Genomic DNA, 17,846 nt, shown 5'->3' with positions numbered 1-17,846 from the left:
GCGTCTTATATCACTTTGACTTACAATGAATAGTGATAACACAGCAAAATACTTTGATTTATGACATTTCATGACACCAGGCTGGGGTCTGAGTTCTTGTAAGTCACATGGTTTGCTATAAACTAAACACAAAAGTGAAAGTAAGAGACCCTATAAATACCCCTCCTCCATTTCACTGTAGTCAGTCTCTCCAGAGCCACATGAGAGAAGGTAAGGACCAAATTATGTCGTAAAATATTGTGATAGGGAAACAAAAATGCTATTTGCTTATTTTGCTGGTAGTGGTGAACCTGTTTGGTTTATTTTGTTTCATTTACTACCTAACCCTTATTTTTACAGTTTCATTTTGTTGGACTATTTACTGAAGTCAACTGAAAGAATTTATTTCACTTTTATTTAAATTTTGTAAATTCTGACAGAACTTTTTAGGTAAGCCCTGAAGAAAGTTTTGTGGGGAAAAAAGCAATACAGCCATGGGAGGGTCAGGCTCAAAGCAAGAGTCTCCTCCTCCTCCTCCTCGTAGTGAGTTCCCTTTACTGCAAAGGTTTTTCTTAAATCTAATAATGACAACATTAACAAAAAGCAATGCATAGTGGTCATTTTTAAAAGTACAGCCTTGTCTCACTGTACGTTAACATGTGTTATTTTCCTTGTAGAGTGCTTTGATCAGCCATGGAGAACTCTGCCAGAGTGAGTATGAACAAACAGTTTAATGCCCTCTTTACTGTGCTTTTGCTCCTTAACACACAACTTAAATGTATGGAATTAGAACACTGACATAAATCGTGCACTCGTAATGATCGATACTGAAACATCGATACTTCCGATACCAGATCTGTATGCTCTAAAATCGATTCTCAAATGAAAGTATCGATACTTTTGATACTTCAGTCATTTGTGGTAATGTATATCATTAACAGGAATACGTTGGAAAGTAACTAAACTATTCAGATCTTGTCTAAATGAGACGCTGCTGGTAGGAACTACTTTTTCTTCCGCCTGGGTAAGAGCCTAATACGTAAGCGCTGCGGCTCACTCTTCTCTCTCTCCGTGTGTGTAATTGAATGGCGGAGCGGAAAAGGAGTGGAGTGTGGAGTTATTTGAGCTCCATAAACAGCCAGGATGCAGTGTGTGGCATCTGTTGGAAAAGTGTTAAGAGTTGTGGTAACACAACACACCTGGTGAAACACTTAAGAACAAACCACAACACTGAATATGAGACATTTGAGCAGAGGCGGACAGAAGAGCAGCCGCAGGTGAGGACAGGTGCTCGGGCAAGGCAGACGTCTCTGGTGGAGTCACTGCTACAGCCAGACAGTATCCAGGTAAAGAGACATTACCCAGGTAAAGAGACATTACCCAGGTAAAGAGACAGTACCCAGGTAAAGAGACAGTACCCAGGTAAAGAGACATTACCCAGGTAAAGAGACAGTACCCAGGAAAAGAGACAGTACCCAGGTAAAGAGACATTACCCAGGAAAAGAGACAGTACCCAGGTAAAGAGACAGTACCCAGGTAAAGAGACATTACCCAGGTAAAGAGACAGTACCCAGGTAAAGAGACATTACCCAGGTAAAGAGACAGTACCCAGGTAAAGAGACATTACCCAGGTAAAGAGACAGTACCCAGGTAAAGAGACATTACCCAGGTAAAGAGACAGTACCCAGGTAAAGAGACATTACCCAGGTAAAGAGACATTACCCAGGTAAAGAGAGAGTACCCAGGTAAAGAGACAGTACCCAGGTAAAGAGACATTACCCAGGTAAAGAGACAGTACCCAGGTAAAGAGACATTACCCAGGTAAAGAGACAGTACCCAGGTAAAGAGACATTACCCAGGTAAAGAGAGAGTACCCAGGTAAAGAGACAGTACCCAGGTAAAGAGACATTACCCAGGTAAAGAGAGAGTACCCAGGTAAAGAGACATTACCCAGGTAAAGAGACAGTACCCAGGTAAAGAGACATTACCCAGGTAAAGAGACAGTACCCAGGTAAAGAGACAGTACCCAGGTAAAGAGACAGTACCCAGGTAAAGAGACATTACCCAGGTAAAGAGACAGTACCCAGGTAAAGAGACAGTACCCAGGTAAAGAGACAGTACCCAGGTAAAGAGACATTACCCAGGTAAAGAGACAGTACCCAGGTAAAGAGACATTACCCAGGTAAAGAGACAGTACCCAGGTAAAGAGACATTACCCAGGTAAAGAGACAGTACCCAGGTAAAGAGACATTACCCAGGTAAAGAGAGAGTACCCAGGTAAAGAGACATTACCCAGGTAAAGAGACAGTACCCAGGTAAAGAGACATTACCCAGGTAAAGAGACAGTACCCAGGTAAAGAGACATTACCCAGGTAAAGAGAGAGTACCCAGGTAAAGAGAGAGTACCCAGGTAAAGAGACAGTACCCAGGTAAAGAGACAGTACCCAGGTAAAGAGAGAGTACCCAGGTAAAGAGACAGTATCCAGGTAAAGAGACATTACCCAGGTAAAGAGAGAGTACCCAGGTAAAGAGACATTACCCAGGTAAAGAGACAGTACCCAGGTAAAGAGACATTACCCAGGTAAAGAGACAGTACCCAGGTAAAGAGACATTACCCAGGTAAAGAGACAGTACCCAGGTAAAGAGACATTACCCAGGTAAAGAGACAGTACCCAGGTAAAGAGAGAGTACCCAGGTAAAGAGACATTACCCAGGTAAAGAGAGAGTACCCAGGTAAAGAGACATTACCCAGGTAAAGAGAGAGTACCCAGGTAAAGAGACATTACCCAGGTAAAGAGACAGTACCCAGGTAAAGAGACATTACCCAGGTAAAGAGACAGTACCCAGGTAAAGAGAGAGTACCCAGGTAAAGAGACATTACCCAGGTAAAGAGACATTACCCAGGTAAAGAGAGAGTACCCAGGTAAAGAGACATTACCCAGGTAAAGAGAGAGTACCCAGGTAAAGAGACATTACCCAGGTAAAGAGAGAGTACCCAGGTAAAGAGAGAGTACCCAGGTAAAGAGACATTACCCAGGTAAAGAGACATTACCCAGGTAAAGAGACAGTACCCAGGTAAAGAGACAGTACCCAGGTAAAGAGACATTACCCAGGTAAAGAGAGAGGAAATGCGGGGCTTTCAGCGCCGCTAAGCCCTGTTGCTGTTGGCGTTGTTATAGGATTATGAGACAAGTAACAAAAATGAATACATGTTTCAACAAATAGCTGCATGAGTTCAGTTTGGAGTTATAGCCTAATATGTGTATCACTGAGATAATCTCACATATAAAGCCTAGATTTATTCAGGTAAGGTTTCCTAAAATATCGATCATTTAAAGTGGATTACATAGACTAGGTGTCATTAAATTATACAGAGCAATTGTGATAAAACAGCCATGGTGAACTTAGAAAAATATATAGCCTACTGGAAAAGATGGATAAAACAATAACATTTTATCGATATAATGTATTATTATTTACAATTAGTCTAATTTGCTTTAACTGTTTTGTAAATATTTTATTGGCACTTTTTGAGTGACCCAAGATTATAAAAAAGCAATTGTTTGTATCCCCTTACATATATAGCTCGCCATTTTTAAATCTCACGGTAGACCAGTGTGCGCAATGCTTTATGGGTAGTCGGAGCGCACAGAGGATACACACATGCATCCTCGGAATTTGGGCAAAAGAAGGACTCTGTCCTCCGGAGCATCCTCGACATTGGGACAGTCCTTCGGCGGATGTCGATGACGTAGTGTCCTTCAAATCAGCCGTTTGAGCATCCTTCCTTGACATTGGGACACAGCTTCTGTATATATGTCTATGCTTTCACCTGCCCGCTCTCGAGTGAGTTTTTTTAGTGGGCGGTTTTTGTCAGTAAGGGGGCGGGCCTGGGCGGGCATGCCAATCACCATTGTACCGAATATGATTGGTTGAGCGACTTCGCTGATTAGACATTAAGGTACGGCAGCTCCACAAGCTCCTCCAAGAATCGCCACCTTATCGTGGTGGAGGGGTTTGTGTGCCTCAGTGATCCTGGGAGCTGTGTTGTCGGGAGCAATAGCTCCTGGTAGGGTCTCCCATGGCAAAGTGGTCTCAGGGGAGGGGCCAGACTAAGAGCGATTCAAAGACCCTTATGAAGCGGGACCATTTAAAACAGTGTACCTCGCCCGGCACGGGTAAACCGGGGCCCCCTCCTGGAGCCAGACCCGGGAGGGGAGCACGCAGGCGAGCGTCTGGTGGCCGGGCCTTTGTCCACGGGGCTCGGCCGAGCTCAGCCCGAAAAGACTACGTGGACCCGCCGACCTGTGGGCCCACCACCCGCAGACTCAGGCATAAGGGTCGGGTGCACAGAGAGTCGGGCGGCAGGCAAAGGCGGGGACCTGGGCGTGCTGACCCCCGGCTCCAGTGGCTAGCTCTGGGGACGTGGAACGTCACCTCGCTGGCGGGGAAAGAGCCCGAGCTTGTGCGGGAGGTGGAGCGTTACCAGCTAGAAATAGTTGGGCTCACCTCCACGCATAGCTTGGGCTCTGGAACCAAACTCCTGGAGAGAGGCTGGACGCTCTCCTTTTCCGGAGTTGCCCAGGGTGAGAGGCGCCGGGCGGGTGTGGGGATACTCACAAGCCCCCGGCTGAGCGCCGCTGTGTTGGAGTTCTCCCCGAGGAACGAGAGGGTCGCCTCCTTGCGGCTGCAAGTCGCAGGGAGAAGGTCTCTGACTGTTGTTTGTGCTTATGCACCAAACAGCAGTTCGGAGTACCCGGCCTTCTTGGAGTCTCTGGGTGGTGTCCTGGAAGGGGTACCATCTGGGGACTCTATTGTTCTTCTGGGAGACTTCAACGCTCACGTGGGTAACGATGATGGTACCTGGAGGGGGGTGATTGGGAGGAACGGCCTGCCCGATCTAAACCCGAGTGGTGTTCTGTTATTGGACTTCTGTGCTAGTCACGGATTGTCCATAACGAACACCATGTTCGAGCATAGAGTTGTTCATAAGTGTACCTGGTACCAGAGCACTCTAGGCCAAAGATCGATGATCGATTTTATTATCGTATCGTCTGATCTGCGGCCGCATGTTTTGGACACTCGGGTGAAGAGAGGAGCAGAGCTGTCAACTGATCACCACCTGGTGGTGAGTTGGATCAGGTGGCGGGGGAGGATGCTAGACAGACCTGGCAAACCCAAACGCGTAGTGAGGGTGAACTGGGAACGTCTGGCAGAGGCCCCTGTCTGCAGGGTCTTCAACTCACGCCTCCGGAAGAATTTCTCCAACATCCCGGGTGAGGCTGGGGACATGGAGTCCGAATGGGCCATGTTCAAAGCCTCAATTGTTGACGCGGCTGGTAGGAGCTGTGGCCTGAAGGCCGTCGGTGCCTGTCGTGGCGGCAACCCAAGAACCCGCTGGTGGACACCAGCGGTGAGGGAGGCCGTCAAGCTGAAGAAGGAGGCCTTTCGGTCTTGGCTGGCCGAGGGGTCTCTGGAATCAGCAGACAGGTACCGTTCGGCCAGAAGGGCTGCAGCTGCGGCAGTTGCTGAAGCAAAAACTCGGGTATGGGAGAAATTCGGGGAGGCCATGGAGGAGGACTTTCGGTCGGCCTCAAAGAGGTTCTGGAAAACCGTCAGGCGACTCAGGAAGGGAAAGCAGGGCTTGGCCCAAGCTGTGTTCAGCGGGGGAGGAGACCTGCTGACCCGACCTGGGGATGTCCTTAGACGGTGGAAAGAACACTTTGAGGAACTCCTTAATCCAGCCAAAACGTCCTCCGTAGAGGAGGCAGAGTCTGAAGACTCAGGGGAAGACTCATCAATATCCCTGGCCGAGGTCGCCGAGGTAGTTAAAAAGCTGCCCGGCGGCAAGGCGCCAGGGTTGGATGAGATTCGCCCTGAGATGCTGAAGGCTCTGGACATTGTTGGGTTGTCATGGTTGACACGCCTCTTCAGTGTCGCGTGGAGGTCTGGGACAGTGCCTGTGGATTGGCAGACCGGGGTGGTGGTTCCCATTTTCAAAAAGGGGGACCGGAGGGTGTGTTCCAATTACCGTGGAATTACACTTCTCAGCCTCCCCGGGAAAGTCTACTCCAGGGTGCTGGAAAGGAGGCTCCGGCCGATTGTCGAACCGCAGATTCAGGAGGAACAATGCGGCTTTCGTCCTGGCCGTGGAACAGCGGACCAGCTCTTTACCCTTGCGAGGCTTCTGGAGGGGGCATGGGAGTTTGCCCATCCAGTCTACATGTGTTTTGTGGATTTGGAGAAGGCTTATGACCGTGTCCCTCTGGGAGTCTTGTGGGGGGTACTGCGGGAGTATGGGGTACCGGGCTCGTTGCTACGAGCTATCCGGTCCCTATATAACCAAAGTGAGAGCAGTGTCCGCATACTCGGCACAACGTCAAACACGTTCCCGGTGGGTGTTGGCCTCCGCCAGGGTTGCCCCTTGTCTCCGATTCTGTTCGTGGTCTTCATGGACAGGATCTCAAGGCGCAGCCGGGGGGAGGAAGGGATCCGGTTTGGTGACCTCAGAATTGCATCTCTGCTTTTTGCAGATGATGTGGTTCTTTTGGATTCATCAAGCCGGGACCTCCAGCACTCACTGGGGCGGTTTGCAGCCGAGTGTGAAGCGGTTGGGATGAGAGTCAGCACCTCCAAGTCTGAGGCCATGGTTCTCTGCCGGAAAACGGTGGACTGCCCCCTCTGGGTGGGGAGAGAGGTACTGCCTCAAGCGAAGGAGTTCAAGTATCTCGGGGTCTTGTTCACGAGTGAGGGTAGAATGGAGCGTGAGATGGACAGGCGGTTTGGTGCAGCGTCAGCAGTGATGCGGGCGTTGTACCGGACCGTAGTGGTGAAGAAGGAGCTGAGCCTGAAGGCAAAGCTCTCGATTTACCGGTCCATCTACGTTGCAACCCTCACCTATGGTCATGAGCTTCGGGTAGTGACCGAAAGAATGAGATCGCGGGTACAAGCGGCCGAAATGAGCTTCCTCCGTAGGGTGGCTGGGCTCAGCCTTAGAGATAGGGTGAGGAGCTCAGACATCCGGAGGGAGCTCGGAGTAGAGCCGCTGCTCCTTCGCGTCGAAAGGAGCCAGTTGAGGTGGTTTGGGCATCTGGTAAGGATGCCTCCCGGGCGCCTCCCGTTAGAGGTGTTCCGGGCACGTCCCAACTGGTAGGAGGCCCCGGGGAAGACCCAGAACACGGTGGAGGGATTATATCTCTCGCCTGGCCTGGGAACGCCTCGGGGTCCCCCAGGAGGAGCTGGACGTTGTGGCTGGGGAGAGGGGCGCCTGGAATGCCCTGCTTAGCCTGCTGCCCCCGACCCGGCCCCGGATAAGCGGACGAGAATGGATGGATGGAGCTCCACAAGGACAAACGGGACAAATCTCACAGCCCTGAATGCCGAATGTGACAACATTAACATTAAGGCCTCTAAAATGATGAATATACAGCTACTATATTGATTTACAAAAATTGAAGGAGAATAAATACAATGGTTCAGTTTAACCAGGATAAAGATCCACATTATCTACCTGTATTTTCAAATACACCATGCTTATGAATAAAAATAACCTTATTACAATAATAGATTTAGATTAAGGGACACTATGTGTATAAGGCCTTCAGTTTGTGTTTCTGTTGTATGTCTAAAGTCTGATAATAGTCCTGTTGATGTCATAGTGATGTCAACAGGGTTGACCTACAAACTATGATGTATAGTTCGGAGGAAGCTGACATTTTCTGGACAAGAAGGATACAGTGTTTTAAGAGCCCAACTTATACTGGCGGCTTAAGTTGGAAAATATTTTTTTTGTTTGTTTTGACACAGAAGTGGTAATTGAGTGTTTAACAGTGAAAGTGTCATTGAGAGAGTAGCAGGCAGGTGGCGTTCTAAGTTCTTCACATTCTATTCCTTAAAACAAACAGGAATTTTTTACTTGTTGTAGAAGTGCTACTCCTTGATGTAAGTCAGAATAGTTATTATGGAATAATTTTGGTTCAATGCATGGGCCGACCATATTGCCTTGACCTGGGCACCCTCCCCGCTGTGGTAGCAGGACCTTTGCTGGTTGGGTTTCCACGTAGCAAAGTAACCTATTAATAAATGTTATGAAACTAAAATATACATTAAATAATAACAAAACATATCACTACTACCCGAGGGTACACATCACAACTACTATTTCATGTTATCTTAATCTAAACTGTTACAGGTCACTAATATGTGCTTACATTGTCAAAATGCTACAAGATGACAAAACTATAAACAGCTAAAAAAAAATTAATAGTCTGTAGTGTGTCAATGTAGGCAATAGCTTATATTTTTCCTGCATGAATGCCCAAGCATGTATTGAGCAAGTTTAAGTTTTTTTTAAATAATTTAATAAATTACGTTTATAATTTTCAGGGACAAATAATTACATCTAGAATGTGAACAAAACATTTTTATCAAAATAAAAAGATCCAAGTTACAAAAATCAGAGCGTTTTATCAGATTAATGTCAACGATGGAGGAAACAAAAGACAGCGCTCAGACAAACATATTGGAGTACATTGCTCTGTGTGACATTTTGCAAACTTTCAAGTCAAGGCAATATATAGCGCCAAATCACAACCCATGTTCTTCAGGCATTCAGGGCTGTGAGATTTGTCCCGTTTGTCCTTGTGGAGCTGCCGTACCTTGCTGTCTAATCAGCGAAGTCGCTCAACCAATCATATTCGGTACAATGGTGATTTGGCATGCCCGCCCCCTCAGAGAGCGGGCAGGTGAAAGTGTCGCGAGCACAGTCTATGGTCGCGAGCGAGCAGAGGAGAGCGGACCCGCGCACGTGCAAATCGTGTTTTCCTCCTCGCAGGCTGCTACATTGCTCTAGGGAGCATAGATGCAGGATACAAAATAGCTCGCGAGTGATTTGAAAGCGCTCGAAAAAACAATATGCGCCCGCGGATGTTTGATTTGCGATCGCGCGGGTCTCATTACGAGTGCGCGATTTATGTCAGTGTTCTAATTCCATATAAATGCCTGGTGTGTTTGTCTGTGTGTATGTATGTGTGTGTGTGTGTGTATGTATGTGTGTGTATGTGTGTGTGTGTGTGTGTGTGTGTGTGTGTGTGTGTGACAACAATAAAACAATCACTATGTTCCTGTTGTGCATTTAATAATAATACAGGCAAAACAGTATTCAAATCTAATGTTTTTTTTCTCGTTAATAAACAGCAAAAATCAGAGTCTCACCTTTGTGAAAAACTACCAAACTGGAAACGGTGACATCAGTCGTCTCAGGATTCTGCTTCATGGACCAATCGGTGCCGGCAAGTCCAGTTTCGTCAACTCCGTGGACACTGTCTTACAAGGCAGAGTTACCGGTCGAGCTCCGACAGATGCAATCTCTGGGAGAAGCTTCACCACAAAGGTAACTATTGAATGTGTTGAAAATAAGCTAAAAGAGGTTCCATGATTCTTAAAAGTTTCATACAAAAAACCCGACATTGTACAGGTACATCTCAAAAAATTAGAATATCATGAAAAAGTTCAATATTTTTTGTCAATCATTTCAGAAAGTGAAACTCATACATTATATAGATTCATTACACATAGAGTGAAATATTTCAAGCCTTTTTTACTTGTAATTTTGATGATTCTGGCTTAGAGAGAATGAAAACACTAAACTCAGTGTCGTAGAAAATTAGAATATTGTGAAGAAGTTGAATATGTGAGTCCACAGTTGGTATTTTGTGTCTCTTTTGGTAAATTTATGTCTCTTTTTAGTAATTTTTGTGTCTTTTTGGGTCATTTTTGGGTTTTTTTGGGGTCATTTTTGTGTCTTTTTGGGTCATTTTTACATCTATTTTTGGTCATTTTGTATCTTTTTTTACACGGGTACATCTCAAAAAATTTGAATGTCATGAAAAAGTTCAATATTTTTTGTCAGTTATTTCAGAAAGTGAAACTCATACATTATATAGATTCATTACACATAGAGTGAAATATCTCAAGCCTGTTTTTCTTGTAATTTTGATGATTCTGGCTTAGAGAGTATGAAAACACTAAACTCAGTGTCTCAGAAAATAAGAATATTGTGAAGAAGTTTGAGATTTTTTCCCCCGTAAATTTGTATTTTTTTGTCTTAAATTTTAGATTTTTTTTCTTGTAAATTTTAGATTTTTTTCTTGTAAATTTATGATTTTTTTCTTGTACATTTATAATTTTTTTTGTCTACATTTTTTTTTCTCATAAATTTCAGATTTTCTTTTCATAATTTTGTATTTTTTCTCTTAAATTTGTGATTTTTTTCTTGTAAATTTTGAATTGGGTTGTTTATTTTTGTTCTTTGTGGTTTTTTAAAATTAAGATTAATTGTAAAATTAAGACTAATTTTAAAATTGAGATTCATTTTAAAATCCACTTTTATTTATTGGTTTTTACCCAGCATGAGACTCGCTTTGTTTTAGTTGTTTTTGCTTGTTTTGTTTTTATTGTTGGTCTGTCCTGCCATGTACAGCACTTTGTATCAGCTAACGCTGTCTTTAAGGGCTCTATACATAAAGTTGATTTGATATGATTTGAATTCATGATTCAAAAGGAGCCCAACCAAGTATTGATGGAGAGAAATGAACAGACTTTTCCTGGCATTTGTGTTTAAAATATCCTTTTTTTATTGATCTTATGTAATATTCTAATTTACTGAGACACTGAGTTTTGTTTTTTCATTATCTCTAAGTCAGAATCATCAAAATTATAAGAAAAACTTATTTCACTCTATGTGTGATGAATCTATATAATATACAAGTTTCACTTTCTGAAATAATTGACAAAAAATGTTCAACTTTTTCATGATATTCTAATTTTTACAGATGTACCTGTAGTATTACTGACCAAATTAATGCATTTCCTGTGGAAGTTTGTGAAGAACAAAGTAACATAAGGAATATAGAAATTGGAGGTAGAAATGAACTTTGAGCACTTAGTGTTCTAGTTTGAAAGAGCAGGGCAAAGCAACAAGTCACTCATTTAATTATTTTGAACAAAGTTTATTTCTAAAAACTTTCCTAATCCTGTATTTTGTCAATGAGGGTTCTGAGCTGCATAAAATTAAGCAAAGAAGATATTTTTGTTCAATATTTTCATACTATGTAGATTTGCTAAAATGATGTAAATAATTGCACCTTCTGTTTGCAGTACACAACGTACAAGTTCAAGAAAGCTTCGGGTGGCTTTTATTCTGTCGTTTTCAATGACATCATGGGATTCGAGAAAGCCACCAACACTGGAGTTGATGTGGAAGAGGTCAAACTGGCCCTGAAAGGACATGTTGCAGAAAATCATGTGGTATGATCCTCTCTGAACTCTGATCATTTAAAGGTGCCCTGTGGAGTTTTCTACGCAGCAAAGAAAAGACATGTTTCCATTCAGTCAAATGTGTTGAGTGCATTTCCTAACTCATATAACAGTTGTAAAATTGTTTGAATTCTGCATTGTTTACATGTTTACTACTACAACAACAAACGTCAGACAAATTCAACAAAACTGCAGCTTTTTTTTTTTTTACTACCGTGAACCGTAAGTGTATGTACAAGGAAGTGCGCTTTTTTTTAATAGAAAAATTTGATTAGACCACCCTTGTTTTCTTCAGTTTCTTGTTCATTTTAATGCCTGGTAAAAATAAAAGTACATTTGTTTGGACACATATGATAACAACAAAAATAGCTGATCAGAGTTTAATTTAAGAGCTGATATCTAGCCATTTTCCATGGTTTTCTTGATAATAACCATAATCATTATCAAGAAAACCATGGAAAATGTCTAGATATCAGCTCTTAAATTAAATTCTTATCGGCTATTTTTGTTGTTATCATTATATTTGTCCTAACAAATTTACCTTTAGTTGTACCAGGCAATAAAATGAACAAGAAATTGAAGAAAAAGTGTGGTCTACTAATATTTTCCATGACTGCATGTGTCGTTGGCCCACCCCCGCAGAGTAGGGCATAGGGGTCGGGTGCAGTGTGAGTCGGGCAGCAGGCGAAGGAGGGTACCTGGGCGTGCTGACCCCTGACCCCCAGCTCCAGCGGCTCTGGGGATGTGGAACGTCACCTCGCTGGCAGGGAAGGAACCCAAGCTTGTGCAGGAGGTGGAGCGTTACCAACTAGAGATAGTTGGACTCACCTCCACGCATAGCGTGGGCTCTGGAACCAAACTCCTGGAGAGAGGCTGGACTCTCTCCTTTTCCGGAGTTGCCCAGGGTGAGAGGCGCCAGGCGGGTTTGGGGATACTCACAAGCCCCCGGCTGAGCACCGCTGTGTTGGAGTTCTTCCCGAGGAACGAGAGGGTCGCCTCCTTGCGGCTGCAAGTCGCGAAGAGAAGGTCTCTGACTGTTGTCTGTGCTTATGCACCGAACAGCAGTTTGGAGTACCCAGCCTTCTTGGAGTCTCTGGGTGGTGTCCTGGAAGGGGAACCACCTGGGGACTCTATAGTTCTTCTGGGAGACTTCAACACTCACCCGGGTAATGATGATGGTACCTGGAGGAGGTGATTGGGAGGAACGACCTATCTGAACCCGAGTGGTGTTTTGTTATTGGGCTTCTGTGGTAGTCACGAATTGTCCATAACGAACACCATATTAGAACATAGAGTTGTTCATAAGTGTACCTGGTACCAGAGCACTCTAGATGATCGATTTCCTCATCGTATCATCAGATCTGCGGCCGCATGTTCTGGACACTCGGATGAAGAGAGGAGCAGAGCTGTCAACTGACTGCTGGACAGACCTGGCAAGCCAAATGTGTAGTGAGGGTGGAATCTGAACGTCCAGCGGAGGCCCCTGTCTGCAGGGTCTTCAACTCACACTTCCGGAAGAATTTCTCCAGCATCCCGGGTGAGGCTGGGGACATGGAGTCAGAATGGGCCATGTTCAACATGTTCAAAGCCTCAATTGTTGATGTGGCCGGTAGGAGCTGTGGCCTGAAGGCGTCGGTGCCTGTCGTGGCGGCAACCAAAGAACCTGCTGGTGGACACCAGTGGTGACGGAGGCCGTCAGGCTGAAGAAGGAGGCCTTTCAGTCTTGGCTGGCTCAGGGGTCTCCGGAAGCAGTAGACAGTTACCGTTCGGCTAGGAGGGCTGCAGCTGCGGCGGTCGCTGAAGCAAAAACTAGGGAAGGGGAGGAATTCGGGGAGGCCATGGAGGAGGACTTTTGGTCGGCCTCAAAGAGGTTCTGGAAAACGGTCGGGCGGCTCAGGAAGGGAAAGCAGGACTTGGCCCAAGCTGTGTTCAGCGGGGGAGGAGACCTGCTGACCCGACCTGGGGATGTCCTCAGACGGTGGAAAGAACACTTTGAGGAACTCCTTAATCCAGCCAACACGTCCTCTGTGGAGGAGGCAGAGTCTGAAGACTCAGGGGAAGACTCACCAGTGTCCCTGGCAGAGGTCGCCGAGGTAGTTAAAAAGCTGCCCGGCGGCAAGGTGCCAGGGTTTGATGAGATTCTCCCTGAGATGCTGAAGGCTCTGGACACTGTTGGGCTGTCATGGTTGACACGCCTCTTCAGTGTCGCGTGGAGGTCTGGGACAGTGCCAGTGGAGTGGCAGACCGGGGTGGTGGTTCCCATTTTTAAAAAGGGACCGGAGGGTGTGTTCCAATTACCGTGGAATCACACTCAGCCTCCCCAGGAAAGTCTACTCCAGGATGCTGGAAAGGAGGCTCCGGCCGATTGTCCAACCTCAGATTCAGGCGGAACAATGCGGCTTCCGTCCTGGCCGTGGAACAACGGACCAACTCTTTACCTTCCGAGACTTCTGGAGGGGTCATGGGAGTTTGCTCATCCAGTCTACACGTGTTTTGTGGATTTGGAGAAGGCTTACGGCGCATCCCTCGGGGAGTCTTGTGGGTGGTACTGCGGGAATATGGGATACCGGGCTCGTTGCTATAGCTACCTGGTCCCTATATAATCAAAGTGAGAGCTGTGTCCGCATACTCGGCACAACGTCAAACACGTTCCCGGTGGGTGTTGGCCTCCACCAGGGTTGCCCCTTGTCTCAGATTCTGTTGGTGGTCTTCATGGACAGGATCTCAAGGCTCAGCCGGGGGGAGGAAGGGATTCGGTTTGGTGACCTTAGAATTGCATCTCTGCTTTTTGCAGATGATGTGGTTCTTTTGTCTTCATCAGATCAGGACCAGGTTCTCTGCCGGAAAACGGTGGACTGCCCCCTCTGGGTGGGGAGAGGTACTGCCTCAAGCCAAGGAGCTCAAGTATCTCGGGGTCTTGTTCACGAGTGAGGGTAGAATGGAGCGTGGTGAAGAAGGAGCTGAGCCGGAAGGCAAAGCTCTCGATTTACCGGTCCATCTACATTCCAACCCTCACCTATGGTCATGAGCTTTGGGTAGTGAACCAAAGAACAAGATATATCTCTCGCCTGGCCTGGGAACGCCTCGGGGTCCCCCAGGAGGAGCTGGACGTTGTGGCTGGGGAGAGGGATGCCTGGAATGCCCTGCTTAGCCTGCTGCCCCCGCGACCTGGCCCTGGATAAGCAGAGGAAAATGGATGGATGTGTTGTTATGGGTGGTATTGACAAAAGACCTTTTCTGTTGTTTAGGTTGGAAATCTTATTGAAAAAGCGACAGACTCAAAGAAAAAGTGCTCCATAGCACTAGAGGGCAAAACCTCCACAGGCTGCCTTTAATTTATTTATCTTTTACTACACGGTCACCCATAAAGTTGGAACAATTTGTTTTCAAACACAATCTGTTAATATTGGTTTCATTTTCATTGTGATATGTTTGTTAGAGATTGACTAATGCAATTTTGAGAAGATATACACTTTATCTGTCAAGAATAAATCACATTGTCACAATCATTTCATGGAAAGAGGTAAAAAAAATATTTCATTCCAACTTCAGGGCGGCCGTGTATTTTGCACAAAACACAATTCACATTTTCACTTAAAAATAAATTGCATTGCAAAAAAGACATTATTTGACTGAATCTTTATCGTTTCGTAGTTCAATCCCCAACGGCGGTTGATGGAGGGTGATAGCGGTTACAGGTCATCTCCCACTCCGGCTGACAAAGTTCAAGTCCTGGTTTGTGTCTTTCCTGCCGACCAAATAAATATAGTAGCTAAAGAAGTTGTGGAGAAGCTAAGAGATGTCAGACTCGCAGCCAGTGACATGGGTAAGGATTTTAGTCTCTGTCGACTAATGGTGTCATATTGGGGTTTATGGTTACAAATAAATGCATAAAATACTGATTAGGTTTCTGTCTTGACAGGAATTCCCCAACTGGTTGTTATCACCAAAGTGGATGAAGCCTGTCCTGAGGCGAAAAGAGATCTGAAGAATGTCTACAAGAGCAAGTACCTGAAGGAACTGGTGGGTTTCTATTGGTGCTTGGTATCATGTGATCACTCAATTCAAATATTATTTACATCCTTAATTCGAAACAGACTAAAGTCCATCTGTCTGACTAACTTTTCCAGCATTTTTTAAAATGTAATTCAGTAGTGATTCGTGTTTTGTTTCCGGATTCAATCGAATAATTGAATGATGAGATGATACATGGACACTATTTTTTAGATTTTAAATATTAAAATGTTTAAAAAGTTTTCAGAATTTTAGCATGAAAAAATCTCCTTTGGTCACCACCTTGCTGTGTAACTGAAATGCTGTTACTTTAACACTCAGGTCGACAAATGCCACCTTTTCATGGGGATTCCACTGAACTGCATCTTTCTTGTGAAGAACTACTGTTCAGAAGTCGATCCCAACGATGTGACTGATGCTCTGATACTGAGCGCACTGAAGCAGATGGTTAACTTTGGTGACGACTACGTCAGCTACCTCGAGTAGACCTGCTGCTGCTGAGGCAAACACATTCTCATGAATGGGTTTGTATGATTCCCCACAAAAAGTAGTGCACTGAAATTCATATCACCCATTAAGTTTACATTAAGCTTAGGTGCCAACAGCAAAGTTAATGTGAGGAAAAAAGAACAGGGTTAGGGTTATGAAAGCTACTTCTGTACACAACTTCCAACGGGACACGAACACCAGCCTCCAGGTCTGCTGGTCTCCTGTTGTTCTGGCCTCAGGCATTAAAAACATTTTTTGCTGACTGGGCTGCTGGTGTTTGTGAGATCCATCCACCACAGCTTCCACCCGCCCTATAGGCGCCTACATGGCTTTAATTCTACCCCACCAGACAAAATCTGTGCAATTTTTTAGAAAAGCTACACATTCCAGGGCATTACTTTTGGTAGGAAATCATACAAACCCTTCATGAGAGCATTCTGCTGAGACAAACCTTGAATGATTAAGATATGAAGTAAAATAACTTCAGTGTTATCTGCATGTTTTCTTTTCCTTTGCTTTGTGTATTCACTGTATTGTAAGGCCTGCAAGACATTTTTAGGTGAAAAAAAAAACATCCTTTCTGAGAAGCTGTAGCAGTTTCTGTACAACCATTCCAAGTTAAAGCTGATTATTTTTTACCAACAGTTTGGCTTATGGCCACTGGTATAGTCTTCTTAATAAAGAAAGAAAAGGGTCATGCTTGCAAGCTGTAAGTTTGTTTTAAAGAAAACAGCCACAATTGGCAAAAATGTAATGCATGTTTTTTGTTGTTTTTCATTTTTTATTTTACTAATACTCTGCTGCCGTTATATTGTTTGATTCCACATTTGTTGTCACTGCCAAGTTGGTTCACACTACACTACCACCTGAGTTTTTTGTTGTTGTCACAATGTATCTTTACTATAATGAATAAAGTATGAATAAGCTTTACAAAACCTGATGCTGGATCTTTTCTTTTGCCGAAACATGAATTCTAATGATATATGTGACGAGGCATCAAACTGTGGAGCGATATTTAGCAATCAGTGTTACATTTATAATTCAGGGACATTCACCAACAAACATATCATTTAAAAAAAAAAACATATTTAATCTGCTGATTGTCTTTCAGTGATGTACTTTAATTGTTTGAGTTTTTTTTCAAAATGACCAAAAAAGATTCAAAATGACAGAAAAAACTAAATTACTTAAATTATTAAAAAAGACACACAATTATTTAAAAAAGACAAAAAATTACCAAAAAATGACACAGAATTACCAAAAAAGACACAAAATTATTAAAAAAGGACACAAAGTTATTTAAAAAGACACAATTATTAAAAAAAGACACAAAACTATTCAAAAAATTACCAAAAAAAGACACAAAATTACCAAAAACAGTAATTAAAGGGACCTTCCACACACAACACGGTAAAGTGCCATTCATATAAAACTCACATTAAACTTTCATATCAAGGTGGGGGCCACACAATATCGCCACGAGGGCCACAATTGAGACCCCTGGTCTAAAACCACAGCAACAGTGCTGAAGACTACATGAAACAACACGTTGCATGTACACGTTCAGGTACTTTCCACGGTGTATCAGCTCAGTGATTCTGCTGCCTCGGGACTTTTTTTGGTGTAGCAGTGTTGGTAAAAAAAAGTATGACTTTAAGTTACGTGACTGGCCATCATCTAAAACGGTTAAAAGAAAGTGAAAGGAAGTGGATAACCTATAAAAAACTTTCTGCCAACTTGAAGTGGCACTCTGTCCAGGGCTGCTTATATATATGAAGTTAATGATACAGTCTAATATATATTTCACAGAAACACATTCGTCACTGTAAAGCAAGACATCTTCATACAGCTGTTTGTGTTTATGTCCTTTGCATATCTCAAGAAGTGTTCATCTGATCTACTTCATAACTGGGAGGTGTATTGATCTGGTTCCAGGGCAGTGAAGTGTCCAATGTGGTGCAGTTTGGCCACATGGTGGTGCTATAAAACCACAAACTGTAACCCTAAGAAACAATTCCCCCTGCTGGATCCTGGAGCATGAAGTCGAC

General features: G+C 44.3%; 1 protein-coding gene across 1 annotated transcript; it reads left to right on the top strand.

Moving 5' to 3' along the window:
- Positions 1-246: 246 nt before the first annotated feature.
- LOC131982672 (interferon-induced protein 44-like) lies at positions 247-16,719 on the top strand. Its single transcript, XM_059347220.1, has 7 exons — positions 247-522; positions 657-690; positions 9,175-9,370; positions 11,137-11,286; positions 14,950-15,121; positions 15,218-15,318; positions 15,631-16,719. The coding sequence occupies exons 1-7, from the start codon at positions 474-476 to the stop codon at positions 15,793-15,795; spliced, it is 867 nt and encodes a 288-aa protein (XP_059203203.1). The 5' UTR covers positions 247-473; the 3' UTR covers positions 15,796-16,719.
- Positions 16,720-17,846: the final 1,127 nt, after the last annotated feature.

Source organism: Centropristis striata, chromosome 13 (genome assembly GCF_030273125.1).
Source record: "Centropristis striata isolate RG_2023a ecotype Rhode Island chromosome 13, C.striata_1.0, whole genome shotgun sequence".
Classification (NCBI taxonomy): domain Eukaryota; kingdom Metazoa; phylum Chordata; class Actinopteri; order Perciformes; family Serranidae; genus Centropristis; species Centropristis striata.
This window is presented reverse-complemented; position numbering and strand designations above follow the sequence as displayed.

Bases quoted from the DNA above. Each gene is read 5' to 3' on its own strand.
- LOC131982672 (XM_059347220.1), top strand. From the start codon at position 474: ATGGGAGGGTCAGGCTCAAAGCAAGAGTCTCCTCCTCCTCCTCCTCGT. The intron at 691-9,174 runs GTGAGTATGAAC...GTTAATAAACAG, and splicing joins CCATGGAGAACTCTGCCAGA to CAAAAATCAGAGTCTCACCT. The intron at 15,122-15,217 runs GTAAGGATTTTA...CTGTCTTGACAG, and splicing joins ACTCGCAGCCAGTGACATGG to GAATTCCCCAACTGGTTGTT.